A 24,632-nucleotide genomic window follows, 5' to 3' on the forward strand; every position below is an offset into this window, starting at 1 on the left:
ACCGGATGTGGAGGTCCTGGGCTGGCATGGTTACACGTGGTCTGCGGTTTGGAGGCCAGTTGGACGTAGTGCCAAATGTTCTAAAAGAACGTTGGAGACGGCTAATGGTAGAGAAATGAAAATTCAATTATCTGGCAACAAGTCTGGTGGACACTCCTGCAGTCAGCAAATCAACTGTATTGTGTGACAAAACTGCACATATTACAGTGGCCTTTTATTGTCCTCGGCAAAAGGTGCACCTGTGTAATGATCATGCTGTTTAATCAGCTTCTTGATATGCCACACCTGTCAGGTGGATGAATTATTTTGGCAAAGGAGAAATGCTCACTAACAAGGATGTAAACAAATGTGTGAACAAAATTTGAGAGAAATAAGATTTTTGTGCGTATGGAACATTTCTGTGATCTTTTATTTCAGCTCATGAGACATGGGACCACCACTTTACATGTTGCGTTTTATATTTTTGTTCAGTATTCTTGCTGGTAGCTGGCATCAAAACAGCTGAGCCAACGAGGTACATTTTGAGAATAATGACTAGAATGTTAACTAATCCCTCATAGAAATGGCTCAACTCAATTACAAAGCGGTTAATATGTAACTACAGTACGTGTTAATACAGGGTCCCTACTACAGTTATTACTGTGTAGTTACATAAGTATAAGGGCAACTTATGGTAAGGTGTTACCGAGAAATGTATTGTTGATTAAGTTGAATGAATTCAACTTAAGTACAGAAATTACTTCCTCAGCATATAGTACAGTAACTATTGCAGTTAAATTGCTTTTTTAAACAGGACGTTTTCATCATCAGCCATCTCAGTCGAGAACATGTCTTCTCATCCGAGGAGGCCCTATAGCCAGGCAATAAATGAGCTAACGACAGAGCTAATTAGCACTGACTACCCTCAGATCAGATGGGAGGATAGGGGGTTGGGGGGGCAGTGAGTTGGGAGTTCGCACTTAGCTGTAAGACAGCTGTAAATCCCAACTCTCTCACCCGGAGGGGAACTTTCGCGTATATGGAAATGTCCCTGGAAACAAAAAGCCCATCAGCCCAAAGCCTTTCAAGAAAATAAAAAGGTAGTTTGTTTTGCCCCGCGTCATTAAATCAATTTTCAGCAGAGTTGCATGTCCTCAACACACTCGGTCTGAAGTATGTTCAAACAAGAGGGAGGAGAAGGGAAGAGAGGAGAGCGAGAAGGAATCCTCTGCTAATTGCACGAGTCGTGTGAGTCACAGAGGATGACAGCTTACTGTGAGGCGGAGTGCGTTCCAAGAGGCTGTCGAGGTGCATGGCCGCCCCCGTGTGAGTGTGTGTGTGTTTGTGTGGTTCACCTGCACTAACATTTGGTTTAGACCTGTGTTACTGTCATAATGAGGGTCAGTGTACATGTGAAACCACTGGATTCAAGATTCAATTCTTCATGTATGTGTGTGAATCATTTGAAAAGATCTGCCACATTGGTGTCAGAAGTGTGTTTGCACCCCGGTGTGTCCATAGAAAATGTATCCAGTCCAAAATAGATAGTATACACTTTTTTCAGTGTATGCTAATGTTGCTCTGGTCTTCAACGCTCATTGCTGAATAATGGGGAGGCTCTGCAGGATAACAGAAAGTGCTTCAGGAAGGCGTGCCATTTGGGCAGTCGCCATCTTGAATCCATCTCAAGAGTTTTGAATAATGATCCACTCTGTTGAATGAAGATTTAGACGTCTATGTTTTGTCTTTTTTGCAGGTTCAACATGGGAGAAGTCGGTGCGACAGCTGGGCTTGGAAAGGTAAGAGACCAATGCTTTTACATTTAATCAAACTAGTCTACTAGTGTATATAGCACAGTTTAATTTGTATACAGTGCATTCGGATCCCTTGACTTTTTCCACATTTTGTTACGTTACAGGCACTACATAGTGCATCTTTAACACTAAGTTTAACCCCTAACTCCTAGCGTAGCTAGGCGCAAACGCAAGTTGCGTGTTCGAATCTCATCACGGACGACTTAAGCATTTTAGCTAATTAGCAACTTTGCAACTACTTACTACTTTTTAGCTACTTTGCAATAACTTGTTAGCTAACCCTTCCCCTAACCCTAACGCTTTAAGCTAACCCTTCCCCTAACATTTTATCCTAACTCCTAACCTTAAACCCTGCCCCTAGCCTAACTAACGTTAGCCAGCTAGCTAACATTAGCGTTAACCACTTAGCCACCTAGCTATCATTAGCCACAACAAATTAGAATTTGTAATATATCATACATTTTGCTAATTTGTAGTATGCTGTATATATCTTCACGGCGCAGGGGTCTAAGGCACTGCATCTCAGTGGTTGAGGTGTCACTACAGACACCCTGGTTCAAATATGCCAGCAGCATACCACCCTGCATACCACTGCTGGCTTGCTTCTGAAGCTAAGCAGGGTTGGTCCTGGTCAGTCCCTGGATGGGAGACCAGGTGCTGCTGGAAGTGGTGTTGGAGGGCCAGTAGGAGGCACTCTTTCCTCTGGTCTAAACAAAGATCCCAATGCCCCAGGGCAGTGATTGGGGACACTGCTCTGTGTAGGGTGCCGTCTTTCGGATGGGACGTTAAACGGGTGTCCTGACTCTCTGAGGTCATTAAAGATCCCATGGCACTTATCGTAAGAGCAGGGGTGTTAACCCCGGTGTCCTGGCTAAATTCCCAATCTGGCCCTCAACCATCACGGTCACCTAATAATCCCCAGTTTACAATTGGCTCATTCATCCCCCTCCTCTCCCCTGTAACTATTCCCCAGGTCGTTGCTGCAAATGAGAACGTGTTCTCAGTCAACTTACCTGGTAAAATAACAGTTACATAAAAAAATAAAAAATAAAAAAAGTTCTGTGATTGGGAGTCCCATAGGGCAGCGCACAATTGGCCCAGCGTCGTCTGGGTTTGGTTGGTGTTGGCCGTCATTGTAAATAAGAATTTGTTCTTAACTGACTTGCCTAGTTAAATAAAGGTTAAATAGATAATTTAAAAAATTACAAACACTGGTCCCCTTCTCTCCAGCCATGCATGGCTTCATTTAGCCCATTTACTGGCCCGGCTCTGTATAAGCTTTACTGTCTCTGTATACATCCTGGGGACCCATACAAACAAAACGTGTTTCTCCGAATGTTATTGTGTGGGAAAGGGGTGAGTATCCTCCCACCCCTTACATAGGACAAGACAGTTTACTTATTCTAATGTACATCACAACAATCCATTCTAAGGCATAGTGTCACAGTACTGAAGATGTTCAATTGAGCTCAACTGAATGATTACGTTTAAGTTTACATGCAAATACACAAGTTAAAAAACAGTGGCTGAACAAAACAGTCCAGGTTCCATTAACATCACTCTGGTGGGGCACAAAGACGAGTGTGTTTTCCCAAGTGAGTCATCCATAGCCCTGCTGCTCAGCAGTGGATCGATAAAAACAACTGGAGGTTATGACGTCACAACATGTGACGTTTATCTGTTTTGCAACACTCACGATCGAGTTCCAAACTGTCTCTGGAAGCAACGTCAGCACAAGAACTGTTCGTCGGGAGCTTCATGAAATGGGTTTCCATGGCCGAGCAGCCCCACACAAGCCTAAGATCACCATGCGCAATGCCAAGCATCGACTGAAGTGGTGTAAAGCTTGGGCTCTGGAGCAGTGGAAATGCGTTCCCTGGAGTGATGAATCACACTTCACCATCTGGCAGTCTGACGAATTAATCTGTGTTAGCCGGATGCCAGGAGAACGCTACCTGCCTGAATGTATAATGGCAACTGTAAAGTTTGGTGGAGGAGGAATAATGGTTTGGGGCTGTTTTTCATGGTTCAGGCTAGGCCCCTTAGTTCCAATGAAGGAAAATCGTAACGCTACGGCATACAATGACATTCTAGACGGTTCTGTGTTTCCAACTTTGTGGCAACAGTTTGGGGAAGGCCCTTACCTGTTTCAGCATGACAATGCCCCCGGTGTGGAAGAACTTGACTGGCCAGCCCTGACCTCAACCCCATTGAACACCTTTGGGATGAATTGGAATGCTGCCTGTGAGCCAGGCCTAATCGCCCAACATCAGTGCCCGACCTGAATGGAAGCAAGTCCCCACAGCAATGTTCCAACATTTAGTGGAAAGCCTTCCCAGAAGAGCGGAGGCTATTATAGCAGCAAAGAGGGGACCAATTCCATATTAATGCCCATGATTTTGGAATGAGATGTTCGATGAGCAGGTGTCCACATACTTTTGGTCATGTAGTGTACTTCAGTGGGTTTACTGTATATGATTCATTGAAATGACCAGGAAATATCCCAGACTTGACCTTTAATGTGGATTTGTGATGCTACTTTCTGTAAACATAGACAGATACATTTTGATAGATATAACATCAACAGACAGACATAGGGACCACAACAGACAGACGTATTGTGACCACAGCATCTGCCTTTCTCCCAAATACAATATATAAAAAATCTAAATGTCAAATATAATCCCATGTCTAAATACGGACATCCAAACAAAGTATTGACAGATGTCAGTCCATTTTCTCCCTTCCAGGCATATTATGGTTAGAAAACCGACGTCTCATTTACTACGAGGGCTAAGTCATGATTACACACTGTTCAAGGCTTTATTGATGCATTCGTATGCTTGAAAGCAAGATACGTGCCTCGTCCCAAGCTGTGGTTAGAAGGAACGGCCAGCCGTAAAATAATAGACTCAACAAAGCAGAGGTTTGGTGTTTTTTCAATTCTGCACCCAAACTACATTGTGTCATGACGATTGAAGTGGCCGTTTGTTTTCCCAGCATCGGCTGTTATTACGGTTGGTGCGGCTGCCGGGTTCACAGACATTACGACTGTTTAACTGTCGCTCATATCCTTACGCCACATGTGGTGTAAACATAGTAAATCGTCCCAGTCTTCCGCGCTGTGCCGCTAGGCTAATTAGCACGGCCATTACAGAGTTTCCAAGGTGATCCGTAGCTACAGGTGCAGTGATGTCACCTGCCAAGTATTGAAAGTGTTACTGCTCACTTGGTTAAAGCAACAGCCGAAGGGGCAAGGGCCAACCTTAATGTTTAGAGTCATATTGCCGCCATACTGGCATTCCTCAGGGGATAATTATTATTTTGTCTGGTGGGGGGGGTGGTAACTACGACAGCTGTTCCCATGACTCCCTGTCTGTCTGTCTCTGTCTTTCTGGGAAATTAGCAGGACTGAAAGACTGCTCACCAGTGTCTTGATTACCTCTGTTGACATATGGGCTTAGCCTAATGGCCTTGTTGATATCTTTTCACACACTCTATAACAGGGGTGTCAAACATAAGGGCCGCGAAGTTGTCTAATCCGGCCCGTGGGTGGTTTGAGTTAAAACATTTATTTGTACTTATTTATTGTATTTCTTTGGTGGTGGTGGGGGGTGGGAGCAAAGTCAATATGCTTTAAACTGTGTAGAGATTATAATAGACCTACATTCATACAGTTTCTTGATCGTTTCCAGCTAATCTCAGAAATTAAAGATAGAGAGTCAGGGAGCATTGGAAATTCCCAAAATTATGGAAAAGGAATTCTTTTTAAACATTTTGGCGCCGTGGAAATACAATCCATTTTCAGGTCCAGCCCTCCAGACCTCGTTGAAAACCATATGTGGCCCCTGGGGCAAAGTGAGTTTGACATCCCTGCTCTATAGAATTCCTAACAGATATTTGCAACCTGCGATGCCACACTGTAAACAAAATTATCACAGGTGTGAGAGAAAAAAACTAGAGGAATTAAAGGGGATGATAGACATTAGAACACGTCATTCGATCATTTCTGGTATGTCAGCATGCGGTCCCTCGGGTGTCTACTGCTGCTGCCACGGCACCTCTCCTCCTATTGCATTGTGGGAGTCTGGGAGGCAGGTGAGTGACGGTGATGAATGTGTACCAGACAGGAACCTGTGGAGCCCACTGAGTGATTGGAGTGGCCTGGCCTTCTAATGAAGCTCCAGTTTCACATTACTGTACATACAACACTGGAAAGCAAGACTGAGAGCGACTGTAACAAGGGAGGACCATTACGGGCAAAAAAGGCTTCAAATGAATATGACGATATGTTTTGTATTGGGAAACCAGAATGTCTGTTATTGTGATGAAAGGTAGTTAGTCACAATCTCAGATGTACGAGGCCAGATATACATTTCTACATTTCTCTTAACAAATCACTGGTTACTGGCCTAGCCCTCATTGACTACTAGTTTGACATATTATTTTACGGTGAAGAAGTATATGTCATCTACAGTACTTTTATTTTCAACAGCCCCCCAGTCTGACTTTGTGTCTCAGTCAGACACCTGTAATTTAACCTGGCTGGCTGGGAAGAGGCTGTGTGCGTGTGTGTGTGTGTGTGTGTGCGTATGCGAGCGTTTGTGTCTGGCGAGCGTCTGCGGCTCCTGTCTGTATCTGGCTGGAGGTTACAGCCAAGCAGAAGCAGAAGCAGTAGCAGTTGACGAAATATGACTGACTGTCTGTCCGTGTTATAATCCCCATACATTAGTGTTAGGCAGACTGTCACTGACCCAGACTATGAAGAAGAGAGGAAACATCCATGTCTATCTTGGAAGACTCTCTATCATCCACAGTTCTAGGTTTAAATCCAGAACAACCTTTTCTATCAAATTTAAAACCTCAACTGTAAGTTAGACTTTGATGTATTTACTGTAGCGCACGTTTGCTGTTGTGTTCCCTCAGTAGAGTGAGATGAATTGGCTTGGAAGTTGGAAGCCTTTGTTGTAGGAGCTGGGTCCTCTTGACCGATGGTCAGAAAAGAGTTGCTATTCAAGTGATTGTTCTTGAGGGAATTACCCCTGCCCTCGACTTGCAATTAAAACCGATAAATTCATATCTTACACTGCTCACTTCTAAAGTGGATACCTACTCAACTGAAGTGTAAAGTTTGGAGACAGTGACCAATGTGACAGATGGGCAAATCCATGACCTGGAATCAGCCCGAACTAAAGCTAGAAGTGGAAATCAAGCTCCTAAAAAAGATAACAGAATCACTCTAAAATTATTCAGAATAAAACACATATGTTTTCCACTGCCAAGGAGGCTCAAGGCTTCTTGGAGAAGCACATCAAGCCCAACACACAAGGGGAGGAACAGATCTAGGCTAACCCCAATTTGACTGGCTCAATATTATGCTATCCACGCACAATTAGTCATGCAGTTTCGCCTGTGGCTGTGATGCTGCCCTCAGCATAAGTCAATGATGAGGAAACCCCCTCAATTGAGTAAAATGAACACTATTATTATTATTATTATTATTATTAATGCTGAACATTGGACTTCGTTATAATTATATTGCCTATGGTACAGGACATTTAGACAACGATGGCTCCACTGCAATTAATGAACAATGCTTCCTTGTTAGGCTACAGCACATTGCATCCCTATGGGTTAAATTGTTTAGGCTAGATTATTAGGCTATAACTAGGACTGCAAATGGCTCTGAGATATGAGTAATATTACTACACAGATCATACACGTAACATTAGCTAGCGAGCCAGGCAACTAACGTTAGCTAGTTACTGTAGCTAACAGTACGCTTTAACATGAATTAAAATGACTTCCTGACTAAATTAGAAACGTATAATAATTGAAAATGTAGCTGCAGTAGCTAGACTCTCTTACCCGAATACATGGATGAACGCTTCTCCTTATCTGTCACGGTTGCCATGGTTGCCCTTAGTTTGAAGATGTAATCCGGAGACCGGTGTGTTCTCTTTTTGACTCCCTCCGCATATTTGCAGTCAAACACCTGCATTTTCTCCATCTCACTAGCTGTCATACTCTACTTCCACCTGGCATTCCACCAATTTCAAAAGTCGGTCCTCCAGAAATTGGAGAGCATTAGCAACACTTTTTCAGTTCTTCATGATATCTTTCAAAAAAGCCGTGTTAGAAAGCATTACCTACACATACTGAGCAGCTCATGTTATAGACAGACGCGTGCTACATGACAGACGAATCCCAACTCATCTCTTGGCATGTCCATTATCTCAGCCAATCATGGCTAGCGGGAAGGTTCTTGGCTTTTTCTGTGGCTAAAGGTAGAATAACTTTTCTTAAATGTATACGCTCCAAATTCTTATGATCCTACGTTTCATTGTTAGGATTAACTGAAATTTGTCTGGTTATTGGGACAGACAGGAATGCCATTTTGGACATTTAATAAGACCAACTACAATCCACACGCAACCAAGACTCTCCAGCATGTATTTTATGTTTACAACCTCATTGATGTCTGGCGAGCACACAATTCTAAAGTAAAATAGTATATTTTCTACTCAAATAGGCATAAATCATTCTCATGAATCGATTTCATATCTACTATATTAAACTATATTAAAATATTATCTATTTTGTTTCATAAAAAAAAAATGAAATTCGACATATGAACTTGTCTGACCACCAGACTTACTACTGCCAACTTCATAATTCAGAATCCCCTAAAAGAGCCGCAAGATGGCGTTTCAGTGTTTCATTATTACAAAATCCTACATTGTTTTGAATTGAACTAAATTAATTTATAATGATCAATAAAAATGTAGTCGATGGGATGCCACCAAAGATTTTATAAAAAATAATGCAACTGCATTTGCATCTGGGTTGAATAAATCACAATTAAAGAAGATATCTGATTTTTAAATGTTTTTAACTGTTAATCCCTCTTTTTAGACCAGGTAGCTATTACTCTTTCCAGAGTCAAAACAGAACTTAATTTATTGATAAGACAGAGAGCAGAATTTGCCATCCATCAAGTAAGATTCAACAATTACTTCCACGGTAATCGTCCCAGTCATTTACTAGCCAACAACCTACGCAGTAATGATCATTTAGCTATCCCTCTTCTATAAAGAACTGTACACCTCTGATTGTAAATCCACACCAAGCCAGACCAAGTACTTTCAAAAATAATTAAGAACCCCTCTTCTCTCAACAGAGGAAGCCACCTTTCTGGGAGCCCAAAACTCTCTCAATGAACTCAAAAGGGCATTGGATAGCATGAATAAAGGCAATGGGATGGTATTCATCCTGAAGTCTATTTAAAATGTTGGAATCAATTAGGTCCACTATTGCTCAATATGATTAATACAGCCGTTTACAAAGGTTGATCTGTAAGAGATGTGAATACAGCCCTAATTTAGCTTTTATTAAAAGCTCAATTTCGCCTTTGCTAGTCTTATTATCCACAGAACCTCTGGCCAAGGAAATTTGTCAATCTAAGGAAGTAACACCGATTTCCCCAAAATCTACTGATCACTTCATCTCATTTTACACAGACGATATTTCATTATTTTACTATCTCAACAATGTATCTCAWTTGCTCCCAAACGAATTGACGATCATAGATAAATTCAGCTTCATCCCAAGCTATAAAATGTATCTAACTAAATCAGCCCTACATTTCTAATTATGGAATCCCAATTGTTTTCCATTTTTAAAATTTGGGATAAGATATATTTCCTTCCTTAGATTAAACCATTGCCTTAAACTTTAACAGAATGCTCAAATCAATTCCATCCGACCTCAGAAGACGGAATAATGTCTCAGTTGCTTTAACCGGAAGAAAATCTATTGTAAAAATGAATATATTGCCTCGGCTGAATTTCTGTACTTCAATGCTTCCCATGGCTCCACCTTCTGGCTTCTGGGATAAAATTGATAATGCGGTTTTAAAATGTATATTGCAAGGTACACGATCCCGGGTAAAATGAATACATTTACAAAGAGGGAATAATGTAGAAGGACTATCCGTACCAAACTTTAAATTGGCACTAACATTTCACCCCATCCTAAATTGCTTCAGACATGATTCTTCCGCCCCCTGGCTGAGTATATAGAGACATATGGTGTCTCCTATTGCTCGGGAAGAGGTGGTCTTCACTGATATATCCCTTAAACAACGTTATTGTAAAGTCTGCTTCCAACTCACACCCTCAAACACCTAGATCCCCTGAACGCAGCTCACTCTCCAGATCCCAATCACCTGAATTCTAATCACCTGTTCACACACCTGTATGTCATTATTACACACTATTTAGTTTAGTTCTTTGCATCTGGTAACTGTGAGGTATTGTTTGTTTTGTGACACATGGCTTTCAGAGCGCTGGTTTTCCCGTGATGTACTCCTCCCGTGTATTTTAGTTTTTACCTGCCGCACTAACTACGCCTTTTTGCCTATTCCCTGCCTGTACTTTAGCCTATCGGATTTCCTGTTATTTACCTATTGCCTGATCTCCGGACTATGTTACTAGACTTTTCCCTGCCTGTACTGTTGCCTTTTTGGACCCCCTGTGTATGACCTTCTGCCTGCCCCTGGACCCAGCTACCTTCCTCCTCCTGTGGTCCTTTATAAATAAACACCTGCTGCGCCCTGCGCTTGAAACCAGCTCTCTGTCTCCAATCGTGTTCATTACAGTAATATGGTGTCTCCTATTGCTCTGGAAGAGGTGGTCTTCCCTGATATATCCCTTAAACAATATAAACTACGCTTATGTCCTATTAATGCTCACACAAGTTCTATTTGGTGCAAAATTGAAAAAAGATGTAACTGGGAATGAAAATGGCATACCCCTACTCCAATATTTCACAATAGTTCTTTGCAGTCTGGAGGGCGGCCATTTGCAAATATGGAATCTGTACCCTTACCGATATCATGGACAGTAATGGTTTGAGAACATTTCAAGATTTGAAAGATACATGCATGCACATTACCAGGCAAATACATTTTTCTGTATTTACAACTTAGGTCATCTATGCTGGCCTGGAGTCCCTTGGGAAACCCAACTACCGAACCATCCAATGATGGGATTTATAAATAAATTATCTGGGCACCCGAAAGGACTGATCTCTATATTATACAAATATCTTTTGGAAAGCTCATATTCTGAGCTAACCATTAAAAAATGATGGTTCACAGATGTAATTGAATCTGAACAACACTTTAATTGGAACATAATATGGAAAAATATGACCTTGGCATCCCATAATCTGAACCAGCAATTTATATATTTTACATTTGTTCACAGACTGTATTTAACACCAAGAATATGTTTTACAATGAAATTGGCCCCAACTGCCAACTGTTCATTGTGTCCCATAAAGCAGGTAGACACATTCCTTCATATGATGTGGGAGTGCCCTGCAGTGAAATGCTTCTGGGACAAAGTTAACCATTTGTTTTCGGAGTGATTGAATTTAAATATTCAATGCTTTGCATCTATTATGTTACTTACCGATGATAGCCCCTTGAATCTCTCAATCAATCAGAGAAGATTACTGCTGTCAGGTAGCACTGTCGTGAAACGTTGGCAACCACCTCACTCTCTCCCATTTAACTAGTGTATACAGTTACTATTAGAAGTTATAACAGAATTATCGTCAGTGAGAATGAATGGTACTAGTCAAGAAACAATTGAGGTCTGGCGGGGGTTTGTGGGGAGAGAATCGGGGGATGGATGGGTGGAAGGGGGACTGATGGGAAACCTCGGTGGGATGGGTGGGAGGCATGCTTTCTTTGGGGAGGTGGGGGGGGCGGGGCTTAAGGCGCAGGGTGGAGCATGGTTTTCGGGGGTTCGAGGTGGACTTACGCCGGCGCCGCGTTGGGTTCGGGTAGTAGAATCTATTCCTGGGCGAGAGTGCCCTCCCATTTCGTGTATGCAATATATCCTATATAGTGCTTTCCCACTCCTCCCCTACCCCCACCCACCTCCTCGCTTCCCTGAATAAAGACCGCACAACGCCTCAAAAAAGTACACGACTAAAACTACAAAAAAAACGATGGGAATAAAAGCTGAAGTGTGTTTCCCATAGGAAATATGTTGCCCCTAGAATAGGATGCCTGATGAAGAACTAAGGGTTAAAACGTTGTTATATGTCACGGCCGTTGTAAGGATCGGACCACGGCAGCGTGGTATGCGTTACATTCTTATATTATTTAAAAGAATGAACACTGAACAAACGAACAAAATGAAAACGTTAAGCTATACAAACAAGTCACTTCCACACATAGACAAGAACCCACGAACACAAAAGGGAAAATGGCTACCTAATATGATCCCCAATCAGAGACAACGATAAACAGCTGCCTCTGATTGGGAAACCATATCAGGCCACCATTAAGATACACATCACCTAGACCTACAAAACCCTAGACAATACAAAACCCCTAGACAATACAAAAACTAGCGTACCCACCCTCGTCACACCCTGACCTAACCAAAATATAAAGAAAACATAGAATCTAAGGTCAGAGCGTGACATTATAAATAATTATCACCTGGGAGCATGAGCAGCATGTCACGTGTTAAGGTATGCCCCAGGTGCAGACAGTGTAGAAGAAGCAGAAGTTTATTCATTAAACAGAGGCAGGCAAACGACAGGTCAAGCAGGCAGGGATCAATAATCCAGAGAGGGTGTAAGGCACCGGAACAGCATTCAGGGTCAGGTCAGGCAGAGGTCGGTAATCCAGAGTAGAGGCAAAGGTACAGGACGGCAGGAAGTGTCAGGGCAGGCAGGCAGGTAAGGTATAAACCGGGAAGCTACAAAACAGGGACTATAGCAAAAACAGGGGCAAGGGAAACCGCTGGTAGGTTTGAACGAACAAAACGAACTCGCACAGACAGACAGAAAACACAGGTATAAGTACCCAGGGGATAATGAGGAAGATGGGCGACACCTGCAAGGGGTGGAGATAAGCACAAGGACAGGTGAAACAGATCAGGGCGTGACACAGCAGTGTGCAGCCTTTTCCTTTCTGTTTTCCATGAGTTTACCTACAACTCCAGCTCCTGCGGAAAGTACCAGGATGGGCGTATGTTCTTCAGCTTTTGCCCCTAGAATAAGCACATGAGAATGGAGGTTTGTTGTGAGGGGTGTACATGTAAAGGAAATGACATCGGCCTTGTGATCTCCGGCGTGGCATCTGGGCAGCAATTATGTCCTCTCTTCCTCTTTAACTTCTCTAGGATAGGGGGCAGCATTTTCACATTTGGATGAAAAGCGTGCCCAGAGTAAACTGCCTCCTACTCAGTCCCAGATGCTAATATATGCATATTATTAGTAGTATTGGATAGAAAACACTCTGAAGTTTCTAAAACTGTTTGAATCATGTCTGTGACTATAACAGAACTTATTTGGCAGGCAAAACCCCGAGGACAAACCATTCAGATTTCTTTTTTTTTGAGGTCACTCTTTTTTCAATGAGTTTTCATTGGGAATCCAGATTTCTAAGGGACCTTCCTGCAGTTCCTATCACTTCCACTGGATGTCAACAGTCTTTAGAAATTGGTTGAGGTTTTTCCTTTGAGAAATGAATATGTAGCCATGTTCAGAATAAGGCTCCGGTGAAGTGTACTGTTTGTTAGAGGCGCGTGACCAGAAAGCATGCTACACATTGTTTTCCTCCGGTATTGAACACAGATCATCCCGTCTTCAATTGTATCAATTATTTACGTTAAAAAATACCTAAAGTTGTATTACAAAAGTAGTTTGAAATGTTTTGACAAAGCTTACAGGTAACTTTTGAGATATTTTGTAGTCATGTTGTGCAAGTTGGAACCGGTGTTTTTCTGGATCAAACGCGCCAAATAAATTGACATTTTGGATATACAGTGGGGAGAACAAGCATTTGATATACTGCCGATTTTGCAGGTTTTCCCACTTACAAAGCATGTAGAGGTCTGTAATTTTTATCATAGGTACACTTCAACTATGAGAGACGGAATCTAAAACAAAAATCCAGAAAATCACATTGTATGATTTTTAAGTAATTAATTTGCATTTTATTGCATGACATAAGTATTTGATACATCAGAAAAACAGAACTTAATATTTGGTACAGAAACCTTTGTTTGCAATTATAGAGATCATACGTTTCCTGTAGTTCTTGGCCAGGTTTGCACACACTGCAGCAGGGATTTTGGCCCACTCCTCCATACAGACCTTCTCCAGATCCTTCAGGTTTCGGGGCTGTTGCTGGGCAATACGGACTTTCAGCTCCCTCCAAAGATTTTCTATTGGGTTCAGGTCAGGAGACTGGCTAGGCCACTCCAGGACCTTGAGATGCTTCTTACGGAGCCACTCCTTAGTTGTCCTGGCTGTGTGTTTCGGGTCGTTGTCATGCTGGAAGACCCAGCCACGACCCATCTTCAATGCTCTACTGAGGGAAGGAGGTTGTTGGCAAGATCTCGCGATACATGGCCCATCCATCCTCCCCTCAATACGGTGCAGTCGTCCTGTCCCCTTTGCAGAAAAGCATCCCAAAGAATTATGTTTCCACCTCCATGCTTCACGGTTGGGATGGTGTTCTTGGGTTGTACTCATCCTTCTTCTTCTCCAAACACGGCGAGTGGAGTTTAGACCAAAAAGCTCTATTTTTGTCTCATCAGACCACATGACCTTTCCCATTCCTCCTCTGGATCATCCAGATGGAAAACTTCAGACGGGCTGGACATGCGCTGGCTTGAGCAGGGGACCTTGCGTGCGCTGCAGGATTTTAATCCATGACGGCGTAGTGTGTTACTAATGGTTTTCTTTGAGAGACTGTGGTCCCAGCTCTCTTCAGGTCATTGACCAGGTCCTGCCGTGTAGTTCTGGGCTGATCCCTCACCTTCCTCATGATCATTGATGCCCACGAGGTGAGATCTTGCATGGAGCCCAGACCGAGGGTGTTTGACCGTCATTTTGAACTTCTTCCATTTTCTAATAATTGCGCCACCAGTTGTTGGCTATTGTCCTGTAGCCCATCCCAGGCTTATGCAGGTCTACAATTTTATCCCTGATGTCCTTACACAGCTCTCTGGTCTTGGCCATTGTGGAGAGGTTGGAGTCTGTTTGATTGAGTGTGTGGACAGGTGTCTTTTATACAGGTAACGAGTTCAAACAGGTGTAATTAATACAGGTAATGAGTGGAGAACAGGAGGGCTTCTTAAAGAAAAACTAACAGGTCTTTGAGAGCCGGAATTCTTACTGGTTGGTAGGTGATCAAATACTTATGTCATGCAATAAAATGTAAATTAATTACTTAAAAATATTACAATGTGATTTTCTGGATTTTTAGATTCGTCTCTCACAGTTGAAGTGCCTATGATAAAAAATTACAGACCTCTACATGCTTTGTAAGTTAGGAAAACCTGCAAAATCGGCAGTGTATCAAATACTTGTTCTCCCCACTGTATATCGAATGAATTAATCGAACAAAAGACCATTTGTGATGTTTATGGGACATATTGGAGTGCCAACAGAAGAAGCTCGTCAAAGTTAAGGCATGAATTATATCTTTATTTCTGCGTTTTGTGTCGCGCCAGGAGTGTTGAAAATATGATGGTCTGTGATTGTTAGCTGGGGTGCTATCCTCAGATAATAGCATTATTTGCTTTCGCCGTAAAGCATTTTTGAAATCTGTCATGTTGGCTGGATTCACAACAAGTGTAGCTTTAATTTGGTGTATTGAATGTGTGATTTCATGAAAGTTTAATTTTTATAGTAATTTATTTGAATTTGGCGCTCTGCATTTTCACTGGATGTTGGCCAGGTGGGACTCTACCGTCCCACATATCCCAGAGAGGTTAAGAGAGCCTTCTACCCATATCCCCCATAACCATATTTGTGGTGGTTGGTGTGTCGAGGTAAAATTAACTTTTGTTTCCTTTCACATGGAGATAACTAAGGATCATGCTAGCAATCTGATCTTTGTGCATGCAACATGCTCAAGTCAAACTGGGCTTTTGTGTCATCTATTCTTGTTTCATTGTCTACTGTACTGTAAGGCCCGCCTCCGATTTCCTCTTCATCATATCGACATCCCCTCACGATTGTTCAAAGGGCAGCTGACTATTGTGTGAAATTCCTGTATAGAATCCTATTCCTGTATAGAATCAAATTTTGAAGGAAATCTCTGACCCATATCTTCAGATTTGGTTTGATTCTGTAACAGCTACTGTTTAGTCTGTGAAACATGACGTTTTACGTGGTGAATCCCAGCGAACTTAAAGATTCCAGTGTCTGCTTTCTGTTCCTATAAATACTACACAATCCAACAGTAAACAATACTCTATGATGGTGCTTTGAACTTTGGCATTTCTATACTATGTTGACCTGAAAGGACACTCAGCAAGGAAGAAGCCACTGCTCCAAAACCGCCTTAAAAAAAGCCAGACTACGGTTTGCAACTGCACATGGGGACAAAGATCGTACTTTTTGGAGAACTGTCCTCTGGTCGCAGCATCATGTTGTGGGAGTGCTTTGCTGCAGGAGGGACTGGTGCACATTGCAAAATAGATGGCGTTCATGAGGGAGGAAAATMATGTGGATAAATTGAAACAACATCTCAAGACATCAGTCAGGAAGGAGGCTTACAAACCTGACTCAGTTACACCAGCTCTGTCAGGAGGAGTTGCCAAAATTCACCCAAATTATTGTGGGAAGCTTGTGGAAGCCTACCTGAAACGTTTGACCAAAGTTGAACAATTTAAAGGCAATGTTACCAAATACTAATTGAGTGTATGTAAACTTCTGACCCACTGGGAATGTGATGAAAGAAATAAAAGCTGAAATAAATCATTCTCTCTACTATTATTCTGACATTTCACTTTCTTAAAATAAAGTGGTGATCCTAACTGACCTAAAACAGGGGATTTTTACTAGGATTATGTGTCAGGAATTTGAAAAACTGATTTTAAATGTTTTTGGCTAAGGTGTTTGTAAACTCCCGACTTGAAGTATTGTGATAATATCGTATCGTGAGGTCCTTGGCAATTCCCAGCCCTAATGTCCATATCCTAACTAGTTTAGCTGAGATGGATTAATCTCAGCTACACTAAAGCTGTCTTGTTTGTCGCAGGTGGACCACTTCAGAAGTGTGACTTCTTCCTCGTTCCTCGCTGAAGTCTACTCAGTGCAGCCAATATCTAATTGCCATACATCCCTGCTGCTCCACAAACAACCTAATCTATTCATTACACATGTATTTCTGTTAAACACGGTGTCACAAAACATTTTCTCCCGCTAATGTATAATTCTCAAATCAATAGTTAAACTCCAGGTCTTTAATAACGTTGGGCTGGATACTGCCGGCAGGCCAGGTGCTGGAATATAGGCCAGTGATATGAGGCCTGAATTGTGCCACTGTGCTACCCTGTTTCTCTTGGCTCAACAGGGTGCCAGACTCTCTGTGGTACTCTGTGTGCGCTGCCTGCTTTGCCCGGACCGCACCAGGACCACGCTGTACCTTGAGGGCTGCCCGGTGGCGACACGCCAAATGTCCTCTGTTTAATGTACAAAAAATGAAAGTGTAATTGCTGTCTAGTGACAGACTGGAGCATACTGGCCAACGTGTAACAGTCGAGTTAAAGGGATTTCCAGGGGATTAAAGCTGAAGTGTGGAGGAAGTGTAAAATGTCCTGAGAGATAGCTGGAAACCAGATAAACAGGATGTTGTCATCTGGGAACAAGATGTTCCCTAGAATAGATCGGTACGAACACCTGTGGTAATTGAATATGAGCATGACTGGATCACCTGTTACAACCATGGTCATATGTTATTACTTTCCTTCAATAGCTATATTTAATATTTTTGTATTCGACGAACAAATTGTGTTTGTACTAGCAATGGACGGAGGTATGAAAAGTAGGGGAAAACGGGTCATACTGTATTATCTGGTTATCCGTGACTGGATGCTTGTTGACGTGCAGAAATGTGGCATTTTCTCCCTCCCTTCCCCCTGCTCGCTGACTCAGAGCAAATAGTGGAGCTAAATGAATCCAACTCAAGACCTGTTCTCCATTTGGTGAGGAAGTAGTTAGAGTAAACAGATTCAGACCTGTACCCTCCTTAACCCCCTGAGGTACAGTCTTCTTTTAATACGGTGGACGTGATTGTTTGAGTTCCATCATTAGGCCCATGTGTTGGCCAATGGCTTGTGTCCAGTGTTGTGACCCTCTGGATTGGGCCAAGTGCTGTCTCAGCTCCGGTTCACTCTCCACCCTGACCAAGGCAGAACAAAGAAGAGCTATACTCCATTGGCCAAGACTCTGCCGCCTCGCCATCCCAGACAGAATTATTGGTTTATTTATTGGTCAGTCGTGTTCCACTTTTTCCCATTCTTGACCTACTCAGGGGAAACTGGAAATGTTTTGAAAATGTATACACTTGTTTCTGACATTTGACTCTGTGCTGCTGGAGGGAAATTCCATCGTTTCAGCGCCAATGATCATCAATATTGGAATGCTTTCCCGGAAATAGGAGGCGTCACAGATAATAGTGGAAAACATAGTTCTTTCTATGTATCACGACTGAATAGGACCCTTTGAGTGTGTGATTTAGGACTGGGTACCATTGTTGCCATATAACATTGACCTTAACACACTGGGTTTCAGTGGAGAACTATCTCGGCCATTCTGTGTGTCATTCTGTGAACAGCTCAACCTTCCCACAACCTTCTCGAGGCCTTCACGGCTGTAAGTCGACAATTGCAGTCTGTCTGTCAGCTTCTTAATCATCCTGTTAGCCTTGGTTTCCCAAAGCACAGGAACAGTTGATCGGGGTCTCGGCTAGGGCTGTGACGGTCATGGAATTTTGGATGACGGTAATTGGCCAGCCAAATGACCACAGTCTCCATGATCACCGTTTGAATAGTAGAGGAGACACAATATCTCCTCATCTCCAAGTTTCAACTTTCAGTAGTCGTATATACGGGATACACATGGTCAGAGCCGGATTAACAAATCATAGGCCTGGGGCTTTGTTTTTGTATAGACAGGGCCCTCCAGTTACCCACGTGGACTGCCTACCTCCTCTCCTCTCCCCGTCTGATGATTAGCAGATCGGCAGCAGCAGGCTGTCTACACTCATTGAGAGCGGACTCCTCAGTCTTCCTGTTGTCAGTTGCATTACTATGGGACAGCTGGAGATCGAATTTGAGTATTGAAACAATGTTGCAAATGTCAGAGAAAAACAGCAACATTTATACAAATCTCTGCTGTTGAAAACTAAATGTTAGTCTAAAAGAAATGTGAGAATGTCTAGATGCTTTTTATAGTGGAGATCAAGTTTATAAATTGCCTGGCTGGGCTGATGAGACAGTGGATTGCGCAGTCTGATGGAACAGTGTAAATAGCCGGTGGCAACTTGTGGAATAGAAACCAGCTGGAATGCGGTTTTAACCAATCAGCATTCAGGATTAGACCCACCCATTGTATAATTTACAACAGAAACTGACTCAATCGCACGAATGCCCAGCTTTCCAGTCTACAGTTAGCTGTTCGTTCCATTTTTTTAAACGGTTATGAAGGTTATTTTGTTTTCATGATGGTGTTAAGGTTTTTAGGTTTTTCTATGCTACGTGAGACGAGGGTAATTCAACCATTTACCATTTACCCTCCCTTGTTATGATCATTCATGTCGAGAAGCTTTATGATTAATTGAATTACATTTGAACCGTTTTAGGCGTTTGTCGTTCAGTCTGACATGGATATTAATGCACGTCACAGTTGGATTACTAAATGACAGTTGGCAGATTGTCTAGGGGAGTCAATGGTCCAGGAACAGTTTATCCTTGCCATTTGAGACCTGTAATTGGCATCCCTGCTTTGTGTGCATTTGTTTGTGTTCATGTGTGTTGACGTGTTGTCGTGTGGCATGACGTTGGCGGAGGTACCAGTACCATATGATGGTCTGCTCCAGAAACTCAAACTAAAGAGAGTACACCGCGCACCCTGGCACTCGTAAAAAAAAAAGCTTTGCTTATGTTAATGAACCATCTCCAGAAATCTATTTATGTTTGGATTCCATGAATAGTATGGATTTTCCATCTGTATTCTGATAGTCTGTAGAGCATCTACATGGGACTATCAACAAACTATCTGTTGATAAGAAACTGTTTGCTAAGGTTACAGTTAGGGTTAGGTTTAGGACAAGGGTTAGGGTTAGGATAAGGGTTAAGGTTATGGTCAGGGTAAGGGTTACGTTTAGGGTTAGGATAAGGGTTAAGCTATGGTTAGTGTTAGTAGATAGTTAGTTGAAATGTTACTGATAGTATGTAGAAGAGCAGCTGTAGACGCCCCACAGACTATCCAAATCAAGTGTTACCAAACCACATTGTGTCTGTGTGTGTGGTCCCCGTGATATTCATGATATTTGGATTTGTTGAGAGATACTTGCAGACGATTATGTTATTCATGTTAAACAGTCTGCTGAAGCCGTAGGGCTGAAGGTTTGGATCAGAATCACATCCTGATCATGCACAAATCCATAGCTTACAGACAATCCTTTCAAAGTATAGGTATCAAAGCTCTTAAGCCAGGTTTCTTCATCTCATTAAGTAAACCCACCCCGGTCACATTACACCTGGGCTACAGCACCCAAATAGACATAACTATGTAAGATATGAGCATGCCATATGTTTCATGTTAAGATCACTGATCAGCCCGCAATCGTTAAATATGATCTGTGTTCACATTTTTGCCATGTCCTTAGATGAACGACACACTCTCTCAGCTCTGATGGACCTCGACGCAAAGATGGTAGAAGCCCGTGGTAATTAATTAGGAACTCGCACGAGAGATGTGATTGGATTACGGGACGACCAGATATCCCACTAGATGGTTGAGATGTGTTCAGTCGGGAATTGAAAGCTATTCACTCAGACGTCCTCCTGTCATTGATCTTAGTGTTCTGTCATTATTAGGTCATGGACTCCCATATTATTTCTCTCGTGGGGTGGTCTGGTAACGAAATGACTGAATGAATGAGCTTCCTTTTTGGAAGATTGTATTCATTGAATTTTACAGCGTCTTCGTTAACATGTGCATTCATTTACACGTTACATGCGCCGATGCAAGTAGTCGAATGATTGAGTTGTAGCCGAGTGTGATTGAAAGAGCGGAGAAGGCGGATGTGTCTTTGTGGAATGTGAATGAAATGCATCTGGAATGTCGCGTGACATGTGCTGACATGCCCATGTAGAATGTTTTAATTAGCCTTAATGGGAAAGTCATCTCCTATGCAGTGAGGATGTGCACCCAAACAGATACACAGGACAATCATCACATCCAGCAGCTCTCAACATACCGTAGATAGAACATGCATTGACAGGATACTGGATTTGGAGGTGTAAAGCAAACAAAAGGTACAGTAATGGAAGTAGGTGAAAGCAAAGTCCTGCAAGATATTTTGGGATCTTCTTAGCTATTTTAACAATAAAAAAAAAAACACTAAGAGAAAAATTATTCTAAGTCAAAATCCTTGATGATTTCTAAGTTTGTCATCATGATTGCAGTTATTTTCTTCAAATCATAATGTTATTAGGTCTTTATTAATTAAGCTCTTTCATTTCTGATGTGGCTCGTTTTGACATCTTAAATACTATATGCCATTTTTAGAGAAAATAATGACTGTTATTTTGAAATGGTACAGTTACTGTAAATGCAAGTGATCTGGGTTGAAGACTTTTTAGGATTCAGGTTGAAATCCATATCACATGTTTATCAAAGCCCCCCTTTTGCTATTTTGGTGTCTTTGTTTGAACAACCTTGTCCCATTCCTTCTCTGTGTGTTGTAGCCCTGCCGGGACCCTGGAGAGCCACGGTGGCACAGTCTACTCCTAATGATAGATATGCCAGTGTGCCCTCAAGGCCTAAAGTCCAGTGCCAGTTAGTGTCTCATAACAGCTAAATCGAGTTAGCTCACTAGCTAGTGCAGCATTTTGTTATGGCTTCCGAAATGAACTGCCTAGTGCAGCATTTTGTTATGGCTTCCGAAATGAACTGCCAGTTCACTGTTGACTCTCGGGAACAACTTTTCTCTGTATCCATCAACCAGTTAAATTGTCAATGCTATACAAGCTATCTTTCCAGAGATGAGACTGACAAGCTAAATCTGTACAGTTAATTTAGTCACTTTGATCACCTCCCCTTTAAGGCCCTTTCCCAGTTCCAGATTAATGCCATATGCAGGCGTTTATGTTGCCAGCTCACAGCTCCACAGCTCTGTCTTTATGAGCAGGACTGAGATGAAAGACCCTTTAAATGCTGAGAGGGAAGCAAACCGTGTAGACGCAYAGGCTTCATTAAAGAGCTTGTGTTTCCCCCGCCATACGGGGCACCCAGTTTTTGCATATGTTTTTCTAGCGTGTTAACTAGCGCCGTCTGTCACTTACTAAATTTTTACGAAGGCAAACATCACTCGGTTCAAAGCATCTGTGTCCGTGCCCTCCCCTGGCCGCTCGCTTTTGAATGTCAGATCTCATGCGGAGCGAGCGCCATGGGATTCCAAACATTTGCTTAGAGTTTTATGCAACCCAACATGAAGCAAAACAAGCCTGTGAAAACTCAAATATCCACCCACTGCTCGTGGCAGCATATCCTGTCTGAGCAGATTATACAGCCGTTTCTTCAAGTACCATGACAGGGACACAACTGCCATGGGTCTCTAGAGGAGACGTTTCTGTTCAATGGCTACCTGCTCTTTCAAAAGTGCCTTCCTTGACACCTTCAAACTGATAATAGAATCCAGTTCACCACGTCAGACTTTTTTCCCTTCCTTCAGACTCTGTCATCCCTTCTAAACTAATTGACATCATCACCTTGTGCTCTCCCAAGTGTACCTGGCAGTGAGTCCAGGGATGTCTAGATCCCACCCCGACCACAAGGTCTCCCACCCCGACCACAAGGTCTCCCACCCCAGGGATGTCTTGGTCCCACCCCAACCACAAGGTCTCCCACCCCAGGGATGTTAGGTCCCACCCCGACCACAGGTCTCCCCCAGAGATGTCTAGATCCCACCCGACCACAAGGTTCTCCACCCCAGAGATGTCTTGGTCCCACCCCGACCACAAGGTCTCCCACCGGAGATGTTTGGTCCACCCAACCACAAGGTTCTCCACCGGAGATGTCTTGGTCCACACCCCGACCACGGTTCTCCACCCCGGAGATGTCTTGGTCCCACCCCGACCACAAGGTCTCCCACCGTGGGATGTCTTGGTCCCACCCCAACCACAAGGTCTCCCACCGTGGAGATGTCTTGGTCCCACCCAACCACAAGGTCTCCCACCCCGGATGTCTTGGTCCCACCCAACCACAAGGTCTCCACCCAGAGATGTTTGGTCCCCACCGACCACAAGGTCTCCCACGCGTGGAGATGTCTTGGTCCCACCCAACCAAGGTCTCCACCGTGGAGATGTCTTGGTCCCACCCCACCACAAGGTCTCCCACCCGGATGTCTTGGTCCCACCCCGACACAAGGTCTCCCACCGTGGAGATGTCTTGGTCCACCCCGCCACAAGGTCTCCCACCGTGGAGATGTCTTGGTCCCACCCCGACCACAAGGTCTCCCACCGTGGAGATGTCTTGGTCCCACCCCGACCACAAGGTCCTCCCCCCAGGGATGTCTTGGTCGCCACCCCAACCACAAGGTCTCCCACCGTGGAGATGTCTTGGTCCCACCCCGACCACGAGGTCTCCCACCCCGGAGATGTCTTGGTCCCACCCCGACCACAAGGTCTCCCGGTGCACTATGACTCACCAGAAATACCAGGCTCCTGAGCTGTCCTCTGGTTCATAGAGGGTGTACTGTGCTGTGTACTCCCACCAGGACCTCTTATGAAAGCGCCCTGCCAACCATAGGCCACCACTACGCTCCTACTCCCAATTCACAAATAGAAAATGTATCTCTAAGCTTCCTCTGAAAAGTTAACTTCAGGTCTACTGGCCCGAGACATTTCCTTTCAAGGTCTGAAACGGCTGTTTTTTTTTCTTCTTCTCTCTATCACATCTGCAAGTGTTGCTGCACACTGCTTTGAACCCAAACAAATATGAAAGTTTAGAAGCTGAGTTACGCTTTTCAAGGGAAATTGGGGTTGGGGGGCACATTTTTGGTCAAGCGAGGGGGACCAGAGAGCCCACTGCAACAGCCACAGCATACCTTTCCAGAGCATGGGAAATAAGAACTAGTCAGACCAACGCTGTAACAGAGAGGACAGTGGGAATATCCCACATTTTTACTATTGAACAAAATATTTTCTGTGTGTTTTAAGAAGCTAGCGCAGTACATTGCTGAGCTAAGGGTTAAATGCTATTTTTTAATGATAATGCTTATATATTTAATATGGGCCGTGCTTTAATTGGCATGGATGAGGAAAGGCCTGTAAAATGTGTTTTATAGAACCACAATTATAAACACAATGTGATAGCACACCATGTATAGCACACAATTATAGAACACAATATAGAACACAATCCATAGAACACAATGTATAGCACACATCTACAGCACACCATTATAGAGCACAAGTTATAGAACACAATTTATAGAACACAATCCATAGAACACAATGTATAGCACACCATCTATAGCACACCATGTATAGAGCACAATGTATAGAACACAATCTATAGAACACCATGTATAGAACACAATGTATAGAACACCATGTATAGAACACCATGTACAGAACACAATGTATAGAACACAATGTATAGAACACAATCTATAGAACACAATGTATAGAACACAATGTATGGACCCGTTGTACTTTGACGTTAGAGCTTCATGTCCTGAAGACTTCTTTGTTTACCTTTTCATTTTTTATTTCCTCATTTTAC

The 24,632-nt window shown here is 43.0% G+C and overlaps 1 protein-coding gene across 1 annotated transcript in view; it reads left to right on the top strand.

Moving 5' to 3' along the window:
• The window catches only part of LOC111973502 (piezo-type mechanosensitive ion channel component 2-like), a 221,509-nt gene that overhangs the window by 72,277 nt on the left and 124,600 nt on the right, over positions 1–24,632 (top strand). Inside the window, 1 exon segment of the mRNA XM_070446791.1 lies at positions 1,736–1,778. Coding sequence (XP_070302892.1) covers positions 1,736–1,778 — 43 coding nt within the window.

This window comes from Salvelinus sp. IW2-2015, linkage group LG14 (genome assembly GCF_002910315.2).
Source record: "Salvelinus sp. IW2-2015 linkage group LG14, ASM291031v2, whole genome shotgun sequence".
Taxonomy (NCBI): domain Eukaryota; kingdom Metazoa; phylum Chordata; class Actinopteri; order Salmoniformes; family Salmonidae; genus Salvelinus; species Salvelinus sp. IW2-2015.